Source organism: Gigantopelta aegis, chromosome 9 (genome assembly GCF_016097555.1).
Source record: "Gigantopelta aegis isolate Gae_Host chromosome 9, Gae_host_genome, whole genome shotgun sequence".
Classification (NCBI taxonomy): domain Eukaryota; kingdom Metazoa; phylum Mollusca; class Gastropoda; order Neomphalida; family Peltospiridae; genus Gigantopelta; species Gigantopelta aegis.
Window position 1 is genome coordinate 551,859 of NC_054707.1, and position 24,993 is coordinate 576,851.

Below are 24,993 nucleotides of genomic sequence, written 5' to 3' on the forward strand. Positions count from 1 at the left end.
TGATATAAGCACGTTAATTCCCGACATCTGACCTGACAGTCATTTGTGGGCATACATACACACATACGTTTATTTTGTGTTATCTTATTTCATTTATAATGGTGGAACGACCCCAAAAACGGCAACGTATCGTACTTTCGTTAGAAACTAAAATCAAATTAATACAAGAATTTGATTCAAATCTACAGTCAAAACATGGGATCAAATGTCATTGTCGATCATTCAAGAACCATAACTCTGGGTGAACTCTGTCTAAACCGGTCCTCTATGTAAACCGGACTACGAAGTGAGTCTGGTTTAGACAGAGTCCACTGTATATATATATACACACACAGTGATATCCAGTCTCCTACAGACGTATGTGATATATACATATATATATATATATATATATATATATATATATATATATATATATATATATATATATATATATATATATATAATATATATATACACACACACACAGTGATATCCAGTCTCCTACAGACGTATGTGATATATATATATATATATTCTTTCTTCAAAATTACGGGGCAGGGCGTAGCCCAGTGGTAAAGCGCTCACTTGATAAATTGTCAGTTTGGGATCGATCCCTGTCGGTGGGCCCATTGGGCTATTTCTCGTTCCTGCCAGTGCACCGTGACTGGTATATCAAAGGCCATGGTATGTGCTATCCTGTCTATGGGATGGTGCATATAAAATATCCCTTGCTACTAATGGAAAATGTAGCAGGTTTCTTCTCTAAGACTTTATGACCAAATGTTTGATATTCAATAGCTGATGATTAATAAATCAATGTGCTCTAGTGGTGTAGTCCATAATAATTAAAATGGGGTCAGACAGATAATGTACAACAGACCCCAATTTTTTTTTACCTCCAATAGGTTCAAAACAAAAGCTACACATAGTATTTCAGAGGTGGGTGTATATCAGGGGTGGGGTAAATTTCAGAGGTGGGGTGTATATCAGGGGTGGGGTGCATTTCAGAGGTGGGGTGTATATCAGGGGTGGGGTGCATTTCAGAGGTGGGGTGTATATCAGGGGTGGGGTGCATTTCAGAGGTGGGGTGTATATCAGGGGTGGGGTGCATTTCAGAGGTGGGGTGTATATCAGGGGTGGGGTGCATTTCAGGGGTAGGCTGTAGCTCACTGGTAGAGGTCTGGTCTAAGGCATAGTGGGCACTGGCATAGGAAACAAGGGGCAAGGGAGCAGTGATGTTTTTTATATATTTATATATGTAGTTATATTTGTGTGTGGCCTCCTCATTATGGCACCTTCCTACATCTGTGGTGGGTTACAGGATTGGTCAGCCACTGTGGACACTGGGTTTTGTTCAGTCCCAACCAGTGATTCATAACACACATCAAAGGCCATGGTTTGTACACTGATCACTAGGATAAAGTCCCAACCAGTGATTCATAACACACATCAAAGGCCATGGTTTGTACACTGATCACTAGGATAAAGTCCCAACCAGTGATTCATAACACACATCAAAGGCCATGGTTTGTACACTGATCACTAGGATAAAGTCCCAACCAGTGATTCATAACACACATCAAAGGCCATGGTTTGTACACTGATCACTAGGATAAAGTCCCAACCAGTGATTCATAACACACATCAAAGGCCATGGTTTGTACACTGATCACTAGGATAAAGTCCCAACCAGTGATTCATAACACACATCAAAGGCCATGGTTTGTACACTGATCACTAGGATAAAGTCCCAACCAGTGATTCATAACACACATCAAAGGTCATGCTTTGTACACTGATCACTAGGATAAAGTCCCAACCAGTGATTCATAACACACATCAAAGGCCATGCTTTGTACACTGATCACTAGGATAAAGTCCCAACCAGTGATTCATAACACACATCAAAGGCCATGGTTTGTACACTGATCACTAGGATAAAGTCCCAACCAGTGATTCATAACACCCATCAAAGGCCATGGTTTGTACACTGATCACTAGGATAAAGTGCATATAAAATAGTCCTTGTTATTTATCATTAGGAGCAGCCTATGTGGTGGCAACAGGTTTCCTCTTTGTCGACCTGATGTCAAAATAACCAAATGTTAAACACCAAATAACCGTGCTTTAAAAACGTGCCGATGTGTCATTAAACAAAATGGAGAATTTCGACCAATTGTATTAATATATCCAACCCACATTAATGAATGAATGAATGTTTAACACAAAATCAATCTGCCATTGGGTGTCAAACTATGGTAAATGCAAAACTGAAATGATGAACCACATCAATATAAATTGCACACATTAATTAATTTTTAATGTTAAAAGATTAAATTATGACCACAGGTTTCTTTACTTATTCTGTTTACTATAATCGTGTAATAATTAACTAAACCCTATATTTTTATTCTTACCCACCCTGTTTAGGTTTTTTTTTCAATTGGCCAATTTTTTTTTTTTTTTTTATTTGTCCTCTAAACCATTGTGATACATGATGTCTGTTAATTACCATGCCCTGAAAATATCAAAGAAAAATGTTTCATTCCCCAGCCACCATTTAAAAAACGACGCCATATAACCGTAATTAACATGTGTTGAGTGCATCATTAAATAAAACATTTCCTTCCTTCCTTCCATTTAAAAAAAAAAAAGATATAAAAATGTAGTTTTTATTTTGTGATGTCCTTATAAATGATGATATGTTAAAATGTTATTAAATAATTTTTATTTTTCTTTCATCATGACTTCATCACGACTTTTTGTAGATTGTCCCAGTTGGTGCTCCATACTTCTATGCTGAAATGCCGACGGGAGAAAAGCTGTTGCACAGGATATCAAAATCATTCCCTCTTCAGTTTGGAAGGTAAGAATTTATTCATACTACATATATATGAATTTAGGTTTTGAATTAAGAATTTCTTTAATTATTCTATTAGTTTATAATTTAAAGATCAAAATATAATTCCATATTTTCACCCATTAAAAAATAAAATGATGTCCGTTATTCTACTGGCTGACAATTGGTCTCAAGGTCATTAGATTTTTAAAATATATTTGCGATTTAATATCTTGTTAAAGCTATTATGTGAAGCATTCAATTCCCATGTGACAGATTACTGTCGACTTTTGAACCTTGTTGCCACACCTTTTGTAGCTGATGATGTGAAGTTTGTATTTAAAATTACTTTAAAATTATACATTTAATTTTGTTGGTTGATTTTTTGTTTATTTTTAAATAATAACTTATCTCCCTTAGATTGCACAATGGTCTCATTCCAAATTATCAGCCCTAGATGGAAAAAACTAAGAATATGGCCAAAATGAAATAAATCCTAAATTTTTATCTTAGCTCAACCCAAGAAAAAAGGCCTACCCCCGATTTTTATTGGCCAAATTGTTTGCCCTTTAAAAATATATGATGCTCGAAGTGCCATATTTCCAGTGTCCTGCAAATATAAAAAAAAAAAAAAAAATCAACAACCTGCTCCCATATTGAAAAAAAATCGACAAATATCAAGCATTTATTTTATTATAGTCTAACTAATGTCACTTGTAAAAATCAAACATGATTCATTATGGACAACTTACCTTTATCAATCTGATTATGTGGAGGTCATCTTTTTTCATTCTGTCAAACATTAATTTTAGTTTATAAAATTCATAACTACACAAAAATGACCCAAATTATAATGCACACTTGACTGGACAGCATCAATTACTTTTGAGTACAGTTTTCCATTTATTTCGATTTTCAGAGAAGCATTATCTCAGCCTGGTCTTTTGAACATGCCTGAACGAGTTGACTGGAAGAATTGTGTTTTATCAAAAGATGAGGAGTCAGAAATTGCAGCTTCTTTTAAAACAGACTTTAGACAGTATGATTTCAACTTTACATGACCTGTCATTAAATCAGAAAAATCTGATGGGTTTGCAATATAGGAAGTATTCAGAAAATTTTGAAATCATTCTTGAAAGATTTTATACACTGAATGTGAAATTCTGACTGGTGTGGAATAATTCACACATGCTAGGAACAATTTAAAACTGGACAGAAAAAAGATTTTAGACGTTGATAAGGTACATTTTTAATTTATCAAGAGTTAGTTTCAATACTTTTATTACTTTGTACATAAATATGTTTTTAGAAATGTCTTTTTGGATGTTTTTAAATAAATAAACCTATTTTTGTTAAATATCTTTAGTTAAATGATTTTTTAATTTATCATAGTTTTCATAATTTCTTCATGTCTGTAGTTTCTTATGGATGTCCCCACTTCCCCACCTGTAGTCCCATTTTAAACAGCAAGCTTGTTTGCAATTTGAGGCTAGTATTCATACCTATAGATTTTCAAACAAGTTTTAATTACAGTGCAAGTCTACCCCAGAGGTCGAAACACTGCTGGCCTGACCAGTTTTTGCCAGTCAACATCACCACAGCCGGGAGCTTTTTTTGTCTTTCATCTGATCAATTATTTTACTTTTATATTAAAATAAATATCTACATCAGAGCCAGTTTATCCTAATAGCATGTGCTATGGACCCCGTGCTTAAGGGGGCTCTGCAGTGATGTTTACATTTATTTTCCCCAGGTAATTTTTCCCCCTCTCCCTGAGGGAGTTGTAAAATATTTATCCTGGGAAGGGGTCCCCGCTGTTATTTGTGCTACAGGTTCTGCGGATCCTTAAACCAGCTCTGATCTACATCAAAATATTTGTAAAACTGATTCCACCACAGATGTGTAAATCATTATAAACCACAATATTTATTAGAATAGTGTTTCTGTTGGTTATTAACAAAACAAAGTTAGTAGTTAGCTGGACCGATTGTCATGCAGGAAGTTCAGCCATTTTCAACCCTGTACCCTAACAACTAATATATTTAAAACATCATCACTAACAATTAGAATGTGATCATTTTACACTGAAGTGCTCCTACTAATGTTCATCTCGTATACAAATGGAGACGGCAACGAGTTCCAAATTATATTTTATATTATATATTTGGAGACCAATAACTTTTCTGTGGGCGACATTCTTACCCAAGTTGGGATTCCATTCAGTTTTCCCCGTCTGCCTGAAAATGGTCACGAGATTCTTTAAACAGCCCTCAGTAAAGACACATTTTTATTAGATGTATTGAAGGAAATAGTGTTTATATTGATATATCCGATAGTTAATTTTAAAAAACGTGACCCGTTTTTTTAATAGTAATTTTGGAATGGAAATTTTTAGCATGTGGCGAAAATGCACACACACACACACACACACACACAACAACATTTAAATGTCTGTGTGTGTCTACATACCATATCTCAATAAACCCACCAGTAATAGTTATTCATTAGTCTCCTATCGGTCCAACCAAAGTCAACTATAGGTTTCATCTCCGTCCAGCTGTCTGTCCATCTATCAGTCTGCCTCACATATAGTTTTCCGGAAGTGCCTGGATTTGAATTTTGTGTATAGCTTTATCATGTAGTATTGCAGATCAAGTTTGACTTTCATGGTTATTTACACATTTTTGCCAGTTATGGCCCTTGAACTTGGATATGATCATTTGTTTTCCGAAATTTTTTGTTGCAATGCCTCAAGTTATGAGCTGAAATTTTGTGTATAGCTTTATCATGTTACGGATCAAGTTTGACTTTCGTGGCAATTAACCAAGTTTTCAATTATAGCTCTTGAACTTTGAAGATATACAAAACAAAAATTCCTTTTCTGTTTTTAGCAATGTTAGAAGATGTTTAGATGAAATTTGGCATATAGCTTTATCATATACAGTTATAGATTAAGTTTAACTTAAGGAGACTTACCCATTTTTCAGTTATGGCCCTTTGATTTAGGAGATAGGAAAATGTATTGGGTCCGGTGGGGGACATGCATTACTTTAGCAGTACCATCAGAATGCTTGTTGAACAATATGCCAAGGTGGTGTTCAACAAACATTTCTTTCCTTCTGGTCAATAGATCGCTCACCGGAGGGGCTTGGGTTCAAGGATCGAATCCCCTTGGTGGATCTATTCTCTCATTGAATCATTTCTCATCATAACCATTTCCTACAACTGGTTTATCAAATCTGTGGTATGTCCTGTGCATATAAAAGATCAATTGATGCCAATGTAAAAATGTAGTGCAAATCCTCTGAAGTTTACATGTAAAAATGTGACATCCAATAGCCGATGATTAATAATGTAATGTGCTCTAGTGGTGTCATTAAACAGAAACTTTATTAAACAGGGTGTTCCTAATTTCTTTTTGCTTCAAGTAAGAGACTTATTTGGGAAAGTAAGCAAATATGTCTACTGAGCACCATGAGGTGTATAACTGTAAGCATGACAAGTAACGAGGCTTCTAGATTATGGTAGCCCCACTCCTGTGGCTAGTGATATTCCATGATGGGCTAGTAAATAACTATTATTGCCATGCCCAACTGCTAGTGAAAAAAAGTTGTCAAATGCAGTCTTCAAAGTCTGTTTTGTAAATATGAATATCCTGCCCACACCTCCACTATTTTAAAGATCATCTCCTTCTTTAGATTATATATCCCATTATTAGATAAATATTACTATTAGTAAAATTGTATTTACTTAAAGTAAAGTAGGGCTAGTAAATTTTTTAATTACCGATCCTATGGCTAGTGGATTTTCTAAACATTTTAGAAGCCCTGCAAGTAAGCAGCAGTGGTGGCAACAGTAACCGCTGAAAATTACCATCTGCCACCTATTAATTTGTTTGTTTTCACAATACCATTAGAGCACTTTGATTGATTAATCATCAGCTATTGGATGTCAAACATTTGGTCATTTTCACAAATAGAGAAATTCTGCTACATTTGCCATTAGTAGCAAGGGATCTTTTATATGCACCATCCCACACAGGATAGCACATACCATCGCCTTTGGTGGTGCACTGGAAGGAATGAGAAATAGCCCAATGGGCCCACCAACGGGGATCAATCCCAAACCAACAGTGCATCAAGCGAGCGCTCTACCACTGGGCTACGTTCTGCCGCCTCTATCTACTAATGAATTACAGAAAGACTACAGATAACTGTAACAGTTTTATTCCACACTAAACAATCATTAATACTTCACACACACATCAGATCAAACAGCTATAGAGAACTTCAGTCCGATTGACTTTAGTGCAACATTTACATTATTATCTACAATACAAACCGCGGGAATACTTTCATTGTTAAGTGTTCCTTTTAACAAAATACAATAAATATCTTGTGAAATACAGCAAATGTTCACATGTTCTAGGATGCACTGGACACATCCTGAAATTGTGGCCTGAGCTTTATTACGATCATTTTATGCTGGATGGCTGTGGAAGTCTAAATTTATTCATTGTACTGTCGATGTCGTAAAACGACCATTCATTGTGACCATAATATTCGGGAACTTTGTAGGATTTGTTGTCAGATTTTGTTTCCGGAGTAGCCATCTTCTTAGCAGCTAAAATAAAATTACAAAGACAAAACATTAACAAAATGCAATGAGTCTACAATGGCTATTACAGAATCACTCACATACAGGACTTAAGGAGATGGGAAGAACCATAATTATTTTATTTCAAGTGAGTTTCTTTTTATTCATTGTTCGTTTAAATAAAATTTTATTAATTTGTAGATGGGTATACCAAAATTGTGTCCACTACTAACCCCTCACCCACCCCATGTGATCAAATCCCTTGATGTTATTTTTTTTTTAATTGATATACTAAACACTGGTTAAAGTGATCTTATTCAAAAATATTTAATGATTCTAAAAGAAAATGTGTTGGGGTGATGGGAGGGGGGTTATAATTATATAATATCTTGCATGTTTAAGACAATAATATTATATTATAATATATATTATTAACAGGATACATAAAATGACCAGGGCACAAAATGTTGTACACACACTTCATATACTGGCTGCACATTTTTCAAATTGGAAGAACGACAAATCGTTTACTATGTATGTGATAACGTTCCCGAACCCTATAAAAGTACAACAGAGCCTAGTATTGATATATGTTACTAAGAGATTGGTTACCAGTATTTTTTTTTTAAACTGAAAAAATATATATATATAGTTTTGTTTAACGACACCACTAGAGCATTGATTTATTAATCATCGGCTATTGGGTATCACACATTTGGTAATCTCGACATATAGTCTTAGAGAGGAAACCTGTTACAGTTGACCAATAATAGCAAGGCATCTTTTATATGCACCATCCCACAGACAGGATAGCACATACCACGGCCTTTGGTATAACAGTCGTGGTGCACTGGTTGAAAAGAGAGAGAGACAGGGGGAGAGATAGAGAGATGAAGAGAGTGAGACAGGGATACAGAGAGAGCGAGAGATGGGGGAGTAGTGAATTTAATAGCAAAATTCATAGAAACCTCACCGGTAGTTGATGCTTGTTGCGGCTTAGTTTTTTGTGGTGTTTCCTTCTTAGTTGAACTGCCCTTTGACGAGGTGGAATCACTTAGTGAAACTGAACAAAGACGGAGCCCAGAAAGAGTCTGTAAATATATGCATACATGTATTAAGAAATTTGTTAGAAATATTCTTAAATCCATATTATGTCTTGATAAAGCACTTGTCTGGTGCCCGGTTGAACTAGGATCGATGCTAGTCTGCAGACCCATTGGGCTGTGTTTTTTGTTTTAGCCAATACTCGACAACTGGTATAATATATTAATAAAGGCAAGAGATTTATCCAGGATTTTTCACCAGTGTTCCATGGGATTGGGAAAATTAGGGCAAGAAAATCATACTTGGGATATGTTTTGAGGCCACTGAATAATGCAGTACATCACTGATAATTTATATTTATCCAACAATCACTTTATACATTGCCAAGATATGACGACTAGATAAATCTCTTTATCATATAATATCTTACATTTTCAGTGCAATCAAAGTACTGTATGTGATCTTTTTCAGATCACATACTTTAAGAATTTGATAACTTTGCAAATTAGATGTAAATTAGTTGAGGTCTCAGCACTAGGTTTATTGACATTTAAGCAAACGTACTTGGGTGACACTCCATGATTGACGTATGCATTCATAGTCATCAAATAAAAACATTTCAATGGCAATTTGACACTGAAAGCTGTCCAGCGTTCAGAAAACAAAAAATGTTAGGTATAACTTTATTTTGATGTAAGGACATCCAAAATGACGTCATTCGAGTTGGACGTCATTTCCATTCAAAAATACACCGCGCCACATATTCTTACGTCATTTGAATATCTAGTAATGGCGGACTGGAATTAAAGTTGTGTGTACAGTTTACAACACATTGTATTAAGCTTGAGCTTATATGATAAAGAGATTATTACCCTCATGCCAGAGGCTTGCATAATGCAATTTTTATTCCTAATATATGATATTGATGATACCGAAAAAAAACGATAATAACCTCTATATATTTTTGGTCACTGACCAAAAATATAGGTCATGTAACATAAGCCAGACTCGACTCATAATGAATATATTGGGAATTTGTAGTACAAAATTTGAGAATTTTCAATGCCACTTTCTTTTGGGAAGGGGCTTATGTTCGGACACACAGGATACCTGGATAAATCCTTTAATGTACTATCCTGTCTATAGGATACTGCATATGTATACTGCTAATCAGTATCACCTCATGATTCGCTATTCAAGTTTCAGAGATCACTACACAATTTTAAAACATTAAAACAGTACCGTAATAATCTCAATTGGCTAGAAAATATCACTAATCAAGATTTGTCTCAAAGTTGCATAATGGCTGTTTTTATCGATTAGTCTATTCTGTCAGGGGTCGAAATTTAAAAAATTTACCACTATCCCACAGGAATAATACATTTCATAAAGCACTATTCCATCTGAGAATGTACTATCCATTTAACGGTACATGTATCAATGTTACACTGCATTGAGCAAAATAGTGCAATCAGCAAACACATATCTACCAGTCTACATAATATTAGGAACTAAAATTGAACTCGCCCCATTACATTATAACATATTCGAGCATGTTCAAAAGTAGTGACTCGACAAAGTTACGACTTGAAAATATCGCCAGAGTGGCACTGGAATTATGAACTCGATTGAGAAAAAGGTGCCTGAGTAACCTTTACGGTACCTTTGGATATGTGTATATAAATGATATACAACAAAAATATTTATAAAAATAAATAATACAAATCGGGTACCATCAAGAACAAGTCAAAGGGGGTCAGTATTTGGGGTTGACAGTATTTTGAAAACCTCTTTATGTCAATCCAATGGAAAACTTACATTATACTATTAAGTACAAAGTTGAGTTGCTGAAGTAATAATATTTAATTGCCGGCACATGGCCATAATTTGTATTTTTAAAAAACATTATTTTAAATTTATTTTTTATCAAGTTCATTTGTTTTTGTAAAATTATTTGCGAAGAGATCAGGCCAATTGCTCCGCGGTTTTGTTGAGCCAGAATATTGTTGCAGCCGAACATGCGAGAAGACGGAATAGTCACTGCAGATTTCACTATTCAGTCTTACATTGCAACCATTCACGACGGAATACAACATTACTAATTTCGGAATAGCGTATATTTCGACCCCTGTCTGTGAATTACGGTAACTAAGTTTCTTTTGTTTAATGACATCAGTAAAGCACATTGATTTATTAATCATCATCTATGGTATGTTAAACATTTTGAAATTTTTTACTCATAGTCCTTAAGGAAAGCTGCTACATGTTCCCATTAGCAGCAAAGGATCTTTTATATGCACTTTCCCACAAACAGGACAACACACACAACAGCCTTTGATATATATATATATATATATATATATATATATATATACTGGTCGTGGTGAACCATTTGGGTCCAATGAGGTGCTTTGATCCTCGGATGCAAGCACATCAGGTAAGTGCTCAACCAACTTAGTTAGATTGTGCCTTCATGAATTAACAACAGATTACTAATTTCATTCTCCGTAAAGCAGACGACATTCTTTCCCAGATAGCACAACTATGTTGGCCTAATGTTGCCAGTGTTGGCAAATGGTCGATTCTTATACCGATCTCACCCAACCGTGTGACTGTGCCATTATTCTATTTATACACAAGTATTTCTGTTTTATTTATAACCTGACCAATGTTTTTACAAACTGCATATAAAAGCTGGACATTTTTGTTGTTTCCAAAAAAAATCAGTAAAGGCTGGTTTGATCGATTAACCTGTTGATTAATTTATCACAAAATTGGCAATATAAGTTGTAGAAGCATCACGAGGGGTATATGGCTTTTTATGTACCCTCTGTGTGTTCTTTTACCCCGAGACGAAGGCGAGGGGGTAAAAGAGCACACTGAGGGTACATAAAAAGCCATATACCCCGAGAGATGCTTCTACAACGAATTTATCTTGCCAACATGTTAAACCATATAGCCAAATAATCAAAATAACGCCAGACAATAATTGTTAACAATTTATTAACGGAGCCGTACCATGCGGACGCGAACGAAACCACTTGCCAGTGACGAAAAATAGTTCCAACGATAAACGAGTTTTTAACTTCAAATGTTTGAAATACGAAATTATTGCAATATTGATTGATTATCAATGCTATTTATAATCTAATTATTGCTTTAGCATTAACTGGGGTGGCTGGAAACTGTTGGAAATTACAGACGGGGTATAGGGCCTAACAGAATTTGGCTCCGCCCACAGGGATATAAGGGATTTGTCCAACGGCAAACAACCAATGAGATTAAAGATTTTTTACATTAAGGCGAGATAAATTAATTTATTTATGTAAAAATAGCAAAGTAAGTCACTTGCAACTAGATTATGCACCTTTAAGAGTTTGGTTTAGCACTCTGCACAATTTTGTTTTAATGGTTTAAAATATCAAATCTGTCATTTTAGGATTAAATAATTTTATAAAACCTACACATCTTGACACCACAGACCGTACAAAAGGTCTAGCACACTGCATTATTTTTTGTCTCTAACCAGCCAAGTTTACGGATTCATACACGGGTTCCCCAAATACCGGTGCGTGACCAAATGCCACAAAAAGTAACTTTTAAAATTTGAATCACTTTTCTAAAGTGCTTTTTGGTAAACCACAAACACAAAGCATTTTATTTACACGTATGTAGGGGTAGGCTATATCATCACCACAAACACAAAACATTTTATTTACTACTTATGTGCCATCCGACAATTATTACGTAAAGGTCTAGGTCAGTGGTAGATGAGGTATATGTAATGAACGAGTTACCAGTTATCACATTTATGTCCCGAGAAAATTATTTCAATCGGGACATGCAGTTGACAATAATTAAAGCGAGATTGTTATGCTATTTAATACTTCAGCTTTTTTTCCCCTTTTTTTCAGCTTTTTATTTGTCTCTAAACATTTTAATTTCGATATCCATACATGTATGCATACCAAAAATTCATAAGTGTACTAATTTTACACGAGAGAGAGAGAGGGAGGGGGAGAGAGAGAGAGAGAGAGAGAGAGAGAGAGAGAGAGAGAGAGAGAGAGAGAGAGAGAGAGAGAGAGAGAGAGAGAGAGAGAATCGTGCTTTACAATAAAAAGAACAGAAACAATCTACATCACCACACCACCCACCCACCCCCTTCTTTAATGTTTCTTTTGTTTTTAATTTTTAGTATTATTTAATTTTTGTTATGAATCCAGGGTATGATGGTTGTTTTCAGTTAATTTTCCTTGATGACATTATGTGCCTCTGGACAGAGCTTATTTTTAACTGCAAATAATTATTGGCAAATATTGTGCAAAACATATATGAATGATGTACGGTACACTTGAAAACAAGTTTTGTTGGGGTTTTTTGCTATATCTATGACCATTGACGCATGTTGTTTAAGTTATAATTTCATTGTTTCTCCAAAACTGTGGTGTGTTAGAACCACGGCTACTTGACGGTAATAAAGGGGACCCAGTACAGGACACCTTGCACAGGAAACGGGGAAACCCGTTCCGTTCTTTTACCTCGGCACGGCTACGATGGCGGATCAGGTACACATGTGTTAAACTGTTTGTAACTAGCACACTTTCATTTTTGATCGGTTATAGTTTAAATTGGTCGTTTTGATTCCGGAAATAATTTCGTTTAAATCGATGTTAGTTTTAAAAGATTTCCTACAATATTACGTCATTAATTTAAAGTGTTATTCTGTTGACCACGATTGGATGTGGATGACCATCATGATGATGTTCTCTTCAACAATTTGAACTGTGCTTGACATCAAAAGTGGCCCACAAAACGCAGTTGAAGTTAATAGTGATCATCACAAACAAACTAAAAGTAGTTTTTAACAATACCAATGGCATTTTTATATATTTAAAATTTTGGCACGAGTTCCTTATTTTCCTCATGCATACGGCCAAGAGAATGAAAGTTATAGATTTGAGTCCAAACAATTTTAAAAACACATGAAGCTTTTTTTAATTTTTCATTCATTATTCGTTATTTTTATTGATGTATTATTTCCGATTTGGAACTTGAATTTGTGTGATGATCATTAAGTGCCTATTTTGTGCAAATAATGAAAGTTTTTGTTAATAATGATAATTTTCAACAGTACTTTTCATGGCATGCGGGCGGTGGATGCAAATCTATAACTTCATTCTCATGGCCTAACGATTTTAAAGAAATATTTGTTAGAATTAGTTTAAGGTTAGGGTTAGGGGTAGCGATAGTTACATAAAATATCTTTTAAAACAATTTGTTCTATAAAACCAACATAATGTTTGAGTTCAAATCCAGGCCTAGCACTACATCGTTTGTAGTAGTGGGGAAAATACGGAACTCTTTCCGTAATTCCAGCTAGTGTGAAGTAATTCATAGACTGGTATATAAACCAGGGCGCAATACTGCGAGTGAAACACTCGCCTATGCAAGTGAAATTCTGTTATGGCGATTTAAATTTGCATAAAACACTAGCCTTTTGGCGAGTAGATTATTTTTTCAGAATGAAGCTGTCACTGGAACATTTATTTCACTAATCAGTCAGACGACACATATACTAATGGTCGAAACTGTAAACATACACTTCCGCATTTTGCCCTGTTTGCGGATATCACATTCGGAGCTCTCCGGCCGACTTGACGATTGAGGTGTTCAGAAAGCCTCGTGACACATCGGGGTTTTCCGATTGTAAATGAGTTTTCACAAAGCATTGGACCAATTGCTTCGCAGCCAATTTGTTTGCACCTAAAGTTAAGCTAAATGTTACATGGCGGGAATATGCTAAATAAATAAATAAAAAACGTTCGAGAAAGTTGTTGGTAATGATAGCATATCGTGAACAAAAATAAATAAATAAATAAAATACGTCCTAGTTTCGGTAACTGTAGCCGTCGGAATCGCGCAACCCAATTAAAAAACGGTTTACAAAGGAAAGTAAAACAAAATAGGGCCTAATTGATGATTTGTTTCTGGATTCTTGGAAACGGATGTTTTAGGAGTTATGTTGCCTTGGCGAGTAACAATCTCTTGTTGGCTAGTATTTTTTTTCATTCACTAGCCACTTGGCGAGTAAATATAAAGTGCTGCTTTGCGCCCTGTAAACAATTGTTCGTTACGCAATGTTGTACAGGGCGACGTAGCACAGTCAGGAAAACTAGTGGTACATTAATAATTGAAGGGATAGTACATTTTTAGACAGAATAGTGTTTTTTGAAATTCACTATTCCTTTTAAAATCATCACTCCATGCAAAACTCCAAATTCCACACAATTAACAAAACAAATGCAACACTTTAAAACATTAAACAGTAGCTTTCAGTTTAACATTGCATTGTGACATGTAGTTGAAATCAAAACAATGTGTTGCGTTTGCACCGATCAAAAAAAAACCTTGTATACTTTTGTTGATGAAATTTATTTTATATTTTTTTAATTAGGTTGAGAGATCCTTCCAGAAGCAGGCAAGTGTGTTCTTGAACAAAAAATCTCTCCTTTCTGGCAAGGGGAAGAAGAACTTGCGCTATGTTAGAAATGTAGGCCTCGGCTTTAAGACGCCGCGTGAGGTGAGTACATAGTACAGTTGGTCATATCCCTGTGCTTATAAAGATTTCACACAGTGTGCACTCGAGACTACTCGTGGTTAAGACGTCTCACGGGGTGAGTACAGCTGTAATACAGTTGGTCATAGCCCTGTGTTTATAAAGATTTCACACAGTGTGCACTCGACTACTCGTGGTAAAGACGCCTCACGAGGTGTGTACAGCTGTAATACAGTTGGTCATATCCCTGTGCTTATAAAGATTTCACACAGTGTGCACTCGAGACTACTCGTGGTTAAGACGTCTCACGGGGCGAGTACAGCTGTAATACAGTTGGTCATAGCCCTGTGTTTATAAAGATTTCACCGTGTGCACTCGAGACTACTCGTGGTTGAGACTTAACCATCATGGGGGGGGGGGGGGTCGATCCCCGTCGGTGGGCCCATTGGGCTATATCTCGTTCCAGCCAGTGCACCACCACTGGTATATCAAAGGCCTTAGTATGTACCACCCTGTCTGTGGGGTGGTGCATATAAAAAATCCATTGCTGCTAATCGAAAAGAGTAGCCCATGAAGTGGTGACAGCGGGTTTCCTCTCTCAATATCTGTGTGGTCTTTAACCATATGTCTGACGCCCAGGGCTAGCTCTGGCACTCGCCAAATTTGCACATTTTGAAAGCAGTTGGCGAATTTTATTTTAATTCGGCGATAACATTTCATGTAATAATTGACATTTTAAAGAAAATAATTATTGATTTCTGCAACGTTTAAAGTTTAATAGACAATTTGGCAGAATATTTCGCTCATCCAGAGCTAGCCCTGTACGCCATATAACTGTAAATAAAATGTGTTGAGTGTGTCGTTAAATAAAACATTCCTTTCTTTCTTTCACCATCATGGCAATGTCATACAAATTGCATTAATTAAAGGGTAAAAGTGTTATTAGCTCAGGCCCTGGTGTCATTGTGTGCTTCCCTTACATTGGGTAAAACAAGAATTGGAGGTATGGGATGAGCCTGTGAGTTGTTTAGTTAAATATATTGTACTGAAAAGATGTCAATGAGAATGAATGTTTAACGACACCCTAGTACAAAAATGCACATCTGCTGTTGGGTATCAAACAAGTTGAGCCTTTAAGATTTGTAGCAATATGTATTAGACGGTAACACAAAAGTTAATTGTTTTATGTGTGCATTTTGATTTGTTAAAGAGAATTAATCACTGATTTTTGCACAAACATTATAATCTGTCATGCTTCTGAATTGATCAAAGGCTGTTAATTCCACCTATGTTTTTAATTTGCATTTTGAGGCTATGGATGGTTCTTACATTGACAAGAAATGCCCTTTCACTGGCGATGTCAGCATCCGTGGTCGCATTCTGTCGGGTGTGGTACTCAAGTTGAAGATGCAGAGGACGATTGTGATCAGAAGGGAATACCTCCACTTTGTGAAGAAATACAAACGATTTGAGAAACGACACAAGAACATGTCCGTTCACTGCAGTCCGTGCTTCAGGTACACACCACGCACAACATCTCTCATTCAGATAGTCAATATCAGGGTTTCTGCCAGAGGGTAAAATGGGTATGTCGCCATACACAAATGGTTTTGCAGATGTTTTTTATACGTTAACTTTTTGACCAAATTAGTTACTCTTATCATTGTATGATTTTCTTAACCCTAACCCTAAATTAACCCATTTTCTTTTTGAGGGAGGTCCCTCATACCTCCTGTTGACTGGTTGCATTCAATTCCATAGACCGGCCTCGTTGGCGTCGTGGCAGGCTGTCGGTCTACAGGCTGGTAGGTACTGGGTTCGGATCCCAGTCGAGGCATGGAATTTTTAATCTAGATACCGACTCCAAACCCTGAGTGAGTGCTCCGCAAGGCTCAATGGGTAGGTGTAAACCACTTGCACCGACCAGTGATCCATAACTGGTTCAACAAAGGCCATGGTTTGTGCTATCTTGCCTGTGGGAAGCGCAAATAAAAGATCCCTTGCTGCCTGTCGTAAAAGAGTAGCCTATGTGGCGACAGCGGGTTTCCTCTAAAAAAATCTGTGTGGTCCTTAACCATATGTCTGACGCCATATAACCGTAAATAAAATGTGTTGGGTGCATCGTTAAATAAAACACTTCTTTCTTTCAATTCCATAGCGCCATACCCAAAAATGTATTTTTGGCAGAAAGACTGATGTTAATATTGTTACCTTTTGGATACTGTAAACTACTCATTAGATTAAATTTATTGGTTTCTTCGCTATATAATTGTAAGTTTTAAAGTTTTAATATACTTGTTTGAATTTAAAGCATTTTTTAAAATATAACTGAATACAGGCTTATTTATGTTGTCAAATAGTTAGATGGGATTCAGCACTGCCAGCTCTGGATTAGAATATTTTTTTGGTTGCCAAATGCTCTGTTAAACTTTAAAAATTGCAGAAACAGTTATTTTCTGCAAAACATTAATCATTACATAACTTATTCCACCAAATTAAATTAAAATGTGATATTCTCCAACCCCGATTTAGCATTAGGTTTGTCCATCTCATTATGTTGTGGCACAAAAACAGTGACATGAGCATGCATTGCACATATTTCTAGTTTGTAGTCTAACAGTTGCATTATCTGTGATGATGAGACAGTCACGATGGTCTTCATACATCATGTGATGACGAACTCGAATTTCTGATGGCAGATATGTAACTGTAATTTTTATGGTTCTTCAGGTTGTTGGGCATGACTCTAATTTAAGCATGTGTTGCTTACAGTAATTTTGCCAGAGGCAAATTGTTCACCTACAGCAATTTTGAGCCAGCTTGCAGCAATTGCAAACTTTTTAAACATATAAACATAAAATTATAACCAAACATTATCGCTTCATCTGACAACAGTGATTTTTATCCTTTGGAAAAAGATTTCTATGGGTAAAGCCCATGGCCTATGACACTTCGTATCGTAGATATGGCTGTCGTTAAGCCCTATTTTGGGAGTTACACCACGTCTCTTGAAAACCCCTGTTCAAACATAGATCGTTAGCTTGACTAGTAATTAATGTACAGCATTCAAAACTTTAAATGTAATCACACCAAATAATAATTGAATAGTTTAAAGCGATAACTTAAAACAACATAGGATAACCGTATGAAGTCACTTCCAAAGTATTTTCTTCTAAATTACTTGACACACTGAGCAGCAACTGTTTGAGCAGCAACTGTTTGAGCAGCAACAGTGGTTATTGTTATATATTTTTTAAATTCTGGCAGACATTGACAGCTGGGCCCGTGCTTATAAAACTTAGTCCAATCTTTAATAAAGTCCAGACTTTAACATAATGCTATTTGAATGGTTTGCCATGACGTTAAAGTCTGGACTAGTTTTATAAGCATGGGGCCAAAATATTTAATCAAATATTTCTCTGGATACCCAATGTTGAGAATGCACATCTTGGAATTGACTATCAATTGCAGGCTCAAGTGTTTTTACAAAGTTGATATATCCTTACAAAAAAGTATTGTCCATCTCATTCTTATCTATAGATATTCTTTTGTTCATTTACGTAAAAATAGGGAAGTAATGTCTTGTGATGATATTTCTTATTTTAATTGCATGATCTGTAATGATGAGACATTCACGATGGTCTTCATACATCATGTGATGACAAAACTCACTTTCTGACAACAGATGCAGCATTTTTTTTTAAGTGTTTCGTCATGATGTAGAGTATGTGCTAGTTACTCAGCTATTCAGTTCACCCATTTTAGAACAACTTCTTGGCCATGCTTCTAAAACATGACCACAATAAAGATGAGCAAAGTTTAACGATCTCCTATTTATATGGGTCAACTTTACCAAAGCTTTGAATCTAAACTTTTAAGTTTCTTTTTCCCAGTGCACCAATGCCATATAACCATAAATAAAATGTCTTGAGTGTGTCGTTAAATAAACCATTTCCTTCCTTATTCTAGTGCAAATTTGAATATTATAATTTGGTGAAAAAATTATTTATCTAATAACAGATTTTTTAAATAAATAACCTGGATTTCTGCCATTTTTAGGGTTTCATAGATAATTTGGATAGCCCTTTATTTATTGATTTAAAAATTATTTTTTTTTTAAGGAATTCTAAAAATTAACCACTGAATGAATATAGTATTTGTGATGTATATTGCCAGCTCTGTGAACTGAACATTGTATAATCTGTAATGATGAGACATCACGATGGTCTTCATATTTCACATGATGACTCTCACCAGTTTCTGACAGCAGATACCATAGCAATATATCATGTACTGTGGTGATTGTAGTGATTGGACTGTTTCTGACAGCAGATACCATAGCAATATATCATGTACTGTGGTGATTTTAGTGATTGGACTGTTTATGACAGCAGATACCATAGCAATATATCATGTACTGTGGTGATTGTAGTGATTGGACTGTTTATGACCGCAGATACCATAGCAATATATCATGTACTGTGGTGATTGTAGTGATTGGACTGTTTATGACAGCAGATACCATAGCAATATATCATGTACTGTGGTGATTTTAGTGATTGGACTGTTTATGACAGCAGATACCATAGCAATATATCATGTACTGTGGTGATTTTAGTGATTGGACTGTTTATGACAGCAGATACCATAGCAATATATCATGTACTGTGGTGATTGTAGTGATTGGACTGTTTATGCAGCAAAACATTTTTGTTTAACAACGCCACTAGAGCACATTGATTTATTAATCAACGGCTATTGGATGTCAAACGTTTCGTAAATTTTGACATATAATGATGTATATGCAGTCTCAGAACGTAATCCCCATCTACATTTGTTCATTAGTAGCAAGTGATGTTTTATATGCACGATCCCATAACAGGGCTTACACTGAAACACATTGGGTTTTATCCAGTTTTCAGACATGTACATTATTTTTTCGAAAACTATTCGAAAGTGGCTAATTTAAAGAAATTTTTATTAGCCACTTTGAGGTTTAAAAATAAATAAATTGCAATTGGCTATTTTGGCAATGAACAGGGTGAGCACTGCCTTTGATACACCAGTCGTGGTGTACTGGCTGGAACAAGAAATAGCCCAATGTGCCAACCGACAGGGATTGATCCTGTACCAACCGTGCATCAAGCAAGCACTTTACCACTGGGCTACATCCCGCCCTCTTGCAGATGGAGATTTACCCATTATTCAGTTATATATTGACCTTTGACCTCGGAAGATTAGAAAATGTGTGGGGCCCGGTAGAGGACATGTATTGCTTCAGAAGTACTCGTACTGCTGGTTAATCATTTAGAATTTCACCTCAATAACATAGAGTACCAGCCAGTTTCTGAATATATTGTAGGGGTTGGGAATAAAACCACTGTGTGATTTGAGACAGAATTGTCCTATTCATGGTGGATGTTGGTTGCCATCTGGAGCTGACTGAACTGTTGCAGCCGTCTACGTTAACGTTTCCATCTAGGAGCCAGATGGTGCTTGTATTATTATATAGATAGTTTGAAATGTTTTAGTCGCTGAATGAAACAAATTGTCACATATACAACCAAATCCGTCGTTGTATAATCTGTAATGATGAGACATCACGATGGTCTTCATATTTCACATGATGACTCTCACCAGTTTCTGACAGCAGATATGATACTACTACTAGTGTCTATTGGTTTTACGTAATGAAGTTGAAACTTTCTTTATAATAATTTTCATTTTGTTCAAAATTTATCTGTATAAAACAAATTTAGTATAAAACAGGGTTTCTAGATTATGGTAGCCCCACTCCCATGGCTAGTGATATTCAGTGTTAGGCTAGTAAATAACTACTATTGCCATGCCCGACAGCTAGTGTTTTGGTCAAATGTTGCAGTTGTCAATTTTGTAAATATAAATATCCTGACACCCACCCCAACCCTAAATGTTATTGTTCTTAAGCTCTATCTCCTTTTTTAGGTGATATCTGATTATTACTACTATTTAGTCAAATTGTATTAACTATTATTACTATTAGTCAAATTATATTTACTTAAAGTAGGGCTAGTGAATTTTTAATCGTGGCTAGTAAAAAATTAAATCACTGATCCCATGGCTAGTGGATTTAAAAAAAAATTGTAACAGCCCTGATAAAATTATGTAGCATATTTGTGATTGTTATTCAACGATAAATTCACAAGTCATGAACAAATTCTTGTTTATAATAATGTTATTTTACATCATTATCATATTAATGACAAACAATTCTTATTTCAACCCTTACAAATGCCCACGGCAATCGGCAATGTCGTGGAGGTATTAATTCCCCACAGCACTGTTTGCCTTGGACTTTATTCACCTGTTTGGGGTGGGATTTAGCTCAGTCGGTAGAGTACTCGCTTGAGCAGGGATAGAAGCTAACGCTCGCCCCATGCAAGTAGAAATCCCTGGGGGCGAGTACAGTTTAAATAACGCTAGTCCCCCGGGCGAGTAATACTGGGCAGTTGTGACCCAGATTCATGATGCGGACAAACTATTTTGCAAATGAAACCTGTTAAAAATACAAATTGTAGATGCATTTCATAAAAATTAATTACCATTGACAAAGTCAAAAAGTATTGCACTTTCGTTTGGTCTCGATAAATCTGGATTTTTACTGCAGCCACAATCAGAACTTTCTGAAAATTGCCGTAATATTCTGATTATAGATGAGGCATGTTCGGAAGGGAAAATGTTTTTATTTGTGTGTGTGTGTGTTTGTTTTGTCAGTAATAAACAAGTGCATTGTAATAGATCATGTTGTCATCGATCGATTTTAACTAGCTGCTTCCAAACGTCTCGAGTTTACCAGTTGTATTAGGACAGAATAAAATAATTCAGTAACAGTAAAGATAATTCCTGAGTTGTGTGGGGGGGGGGGGGGGGGGGTTCAAAAAAACCCACCATTATTTACTGAATGACCAAGTTGGTGTACTTTACTGTAATGTTTATCATATGTTGTTATGATCTTTTAAAAAGTATTGTTAGCCAGAATCTTGTGACAATCACTTAGATCTAAATAAGGAATCTCCATTAAACAAATATGAAAATTAACCATAAATGACAACACAACAATTTTGTTATGGATGTCCATTATATTTGCACCATTAAAGATAAAGTACAAGCAACATATTAATGTGTGTTAATCCTTGAACAACTTGCTAAATCCCATATAGGTGTCATCTTCTTAAACTGCTTCAATAATGAAGGTGGGGGAGCTAGTGAATATATTTCCTAATTTCTACCACTGTTGAGGTGCATGCATCACAGGATCGAACCACGTCGGTGGATCCATTCAGCTGATTGGGTTTTTTCTCATTCCAACCAGTGCACCACAACTGGACATCCAATTGCCAATGATTAATTAATCAATCAATATGGTGTCGATAAACAAAACAAACTTTTTATTTGGATGTTTTTTCAATGGCATGTTTTTGGATGTTTTCTTAATTGCTGGGGTCGTATTTGTATTATTGTAATTTTACATCCTTGTCATATTGCACTAAACTACAAGATGTATGTTTAAAACAGCTGCATTATTTGTGATGATGAGACAATCACGATGGTCTTCATACATCATGTGATGACAAAACTCATGAATCTGACTGCAGATAAGACACTGATATATAAATTAATCAAATATATTCTCTAATAAAGGTTCAGAATAAAAAACAATTCAAGAATTAAAATATATTAACTTTAAAGGCCTCAATTTTATGTTTATTTTTTGCTTGTAAACGATAAATTAAATTGGGCTGTACCTTTTCAGAATTGCTAAAATATATTTGAAATCTCAGCAGGTTTCCTCTCTAAATATCTGTGTGGTCCATAACCATGTCTGACGCCATATAACTGTAAATAAAATGTGTTGAGTGCGTCATTAAATAAAGCATTTCCTGCCTTCCCATTACTCCTCTGAGACTGGTTTAAAAAGAAGTAATATTTAATTCCTCTTAGCATGTGAATTTTTATTTGTTAATACTACAAAAGAAAATATCAGTGCTTAATATGGCTAATAAATATCTTACATGGCTCTCCATAATTGACATATTAAGTTAGAGGAGCAATGTGTTTTCTTTTGCTTGTAAACGTAAGGGTAAGTTGGTGAGTATAGTGATATCTTTTTTGTGACTGCTCTATTCATTTTGAAATGCCCGAAACCTTAGTGGTATGTTAAAAAGATACTCTCTCTATTTGTGAAATTTAAAGAGAATACATTTAATTGCTGTTCAAATTGACGGTCCAAATGTGCTGTTACTTTAATGGTTTATTTGATCTGTAATGATGAGACATCACGATGGTCTTCATATTTCACATGATGACTCTCACCAGTTTCTGACAGCAGATACCATAGCAATATATCATGTACTGTGGTGATTGTAGTGATTGGACTGTTTATGACAGCAGATACCATAGCAATATATCATGTACTGTGGTGATTTTAGTGATTGGACTGTTTATGACAGCAGATACCATAGCAATATACCTGTGGCAATTTTAGTGATTGGACTGTGGTGATAGCAATTTCAGTACTGTGATTTTAGTGATTGGACTGTTTATGACCGCAGATACCATAGCAATATATCATGTACTGTGGTGATTGTAGTGATTGGACTGTTTATGACAGCAGATACCATAGCAATATATCATGTACTGTGGTGATTTTAGTGATTGGACTGTTTATGACCGCAGATACCATAGCAATATATCATGTACTGTGGTGATTGTAGTGATTGGACTGTTTATGACAGCAGATACCATAGCAATATATCATGTACTGTGGTGATTTTATTGATTGGACTGTTTATGCAGCAAAAAGTTTGTTTTGTTTTTAACTTTCATGGTGATTTACCCATTATTCATAGTTACGCCCTTAATTAAACTTGAGAAATGAAGAAAATATGTGTAGCCGCTATAGGTTCATGTATTGCTTTAGCAAAAATTGAAGATGATTGGGATAACACCATTGTACGATTTAGCAAAAAAACTAAATGAATATGGTTGTGTGATTTGAGACAGAATTGTGCTATTCCTAGTGGATGTTGCCAGAGATCTCTATGTGAACTGAACATTGTATAATCTGTAATGATGAGACATCACGATGGTCTTCATATTTCACATGATGACTCTCACCAGTTTCTGACAGCAGATACTATAGCAATATATATTTGGTGTTTATTATGTAGGGTGTACAATACAAAATTCCTGCACTTCCATTTATATGTTTATCCTTAAATGTCAGTAAATGTGCCTGATATACTATACTCTATAATGGTGTTTTGTTTCTTTCAGAGATATTTCTATTGGGGATGTCGTCACTGTTGGGGAATGCAGACCCCTCAGCAAAACAGTTTGCTTCAATGTTCTCAAGGTTATGAGGGGATCCAGATCGAAAAAAGCGTTCCAGAAATTTTGAAATGTGAAAGACTGAAAAAAATAAAAAATAAAAATCACTTTTTTTGTAGTTTTGCTTTTTATCTTTTATGGAAGCAATATTAAAATTATTTAAAACAAAATTGGTTTCATGAATGTATTGCAGCACAAATTTGAATGGAAAATAAATCAAGGAAAATCTTTTGTGCATGTTGACAGCAACCAGATTGTAATACAGAAACATGTTGACACCAGTGGCACAAAATTATGGATTGGTGGGACTCTGGGAGTGCTAACAGTCCATTGGTTAGAGAGTGCAATACTTCCCTTGACCTGGGCAACCCAGGCTACGCCACTGGTTCACACCAACCAGATTGTAATACAGAAACAAAAAGAACCAATCTTGGTGTGTATTTAGCACACTGCTGGAACTAGACAGAATATATGAACCTGTATATGGGTCACACAGGTCTATATGGTCCTAAACCATATTGCATTGATTTAGACCATGCGGGAGGAGAATGTAGCTTGCTTGGTGGAGTGTTTGGGTTACAGGGTCCAATCTATTCGGGGGACCCAT

The 24,993-nt window shown here is 35.6% G+C and overlaps 3 protein-coding genes across 5 annotated transcripts in view; 2 read left to right on the top strand and 1 right to left on the bottom strand.

Moving 5' to 3' along the window:
• Window positions 1-4,178, top strand: part of LOC121382205 (CWF19-like protein 1) — a 41,764-nt gene extending 37,586 nt beyond the window's left edge. For all 3 annotated transcript variants that reach the window (XM_041511729.1, XM_041511730.1, XM_041511731.1), the window contains 2 exons: window positions 2,751-2,848; window positions 3,741-4,178. In XM_041511729.1, coding sequence (XP_041367663.1) covers window positions 2,751-2,848; window positions 3,741-3,882 — 240 coding nt within the window. In that variant the 3' untranslated portion in view covers window positions 3,883-4,178. The remainder of the gene's footprint in view (window positions 1-2,750; window positions 2,849-3,740) is intronic.
• Window positions 4,179-7,031: 2,853 nt separating this feature from the next.
• Window positions 7,032-12,043, bottom strand: LOC121381338 (NADH dehydrogenase [ubiquinone] flavoprotein 3, mitochondrial-like). The gene is made up of 3 exons (XM_041510614.1): window positions 11,926-12,043; window positions 8,391-8,508; window positions 7,032-7,444 (listed from the first exon to the last, which is right to left on the bottom strand). The coding sequence occupies exons 1-3, from the start codon at window positions 11,968-11,970 to the stop codon at window positions 7,296-7,298; spliced, it is 312 nt and encodes a 103-aa protein (XP_041366548.1). The 5' UTR covers window positions 11,971-12,043; the 3' UTR covers window positions 7,032-7,295.
• Window positions 12,044-12,989: 946 nt separating this feature from the next.
• Window positions 12,990-24,493, top strand: LOC121381082 (40S ribosomal protein S11-like). Its single transcript, XM_041510182.1, has 4 exons — window positions 12,990-13,026; window positions 14,916-15,041; window positions 16,329-16,534; window positions 24,333-24,493. Exons 1-4 carry the CDS (start codon window positions 13,015-13,017, stop codon window positions 24,454-24,456), a joined length of 468 nt encoding a protein of 155 aa, XP_041366116.1. The 5' UTR covers window positions 12,990-13,014; the 3' UTR covers window positions 24,457-24,493.
• The last annotated feature ends 500 nt before the right edge of the window (window positions 24,494-24,993 follow it).

Excerpts from the sequence above, each read along its gene's own strand:
- LOC121381338 (XM_041510614.1), bottom strand. The coding sequence starts at position 11,970 with ATGCAGTGTGCTAGACCTTTTGTACGGTCTGTGGTGTCAAGATGT. Across the intron at positions 8,509-11,925 it reads GGTCTGTGGTGTCAAGATGT|ACTCTTTCTGGGCTCCGTCT; the intron begins GTAGGTTTTATA and ends ATATATTTACAG. Across the intron at positions 7,445-8,390 it reads GCAACAAGCATCAACTACCG|CTGCTAAGAAGATGGCTACT; the intron begins GTGAGGTTTCTA and ends ATTTTATTTTAG.
- LOC121381082 (XM_041510182.1), top strand. Across the intron at positions 15,042-16,328 it reads GCTTTAAGACGCCGCGTGAG|GCTATGGATGGTTCTTACAT; the intron begins GTGAGTACATAG and ends TTGCATTTTGAG. Across the intron at positions 16,535-24,332 it reads CACTGCAGTCCGTGCTTCAG|AGATATTTCTATTGGGGATG; the intron begins GTACACACCACG and ends TGTTTCTTTCAG.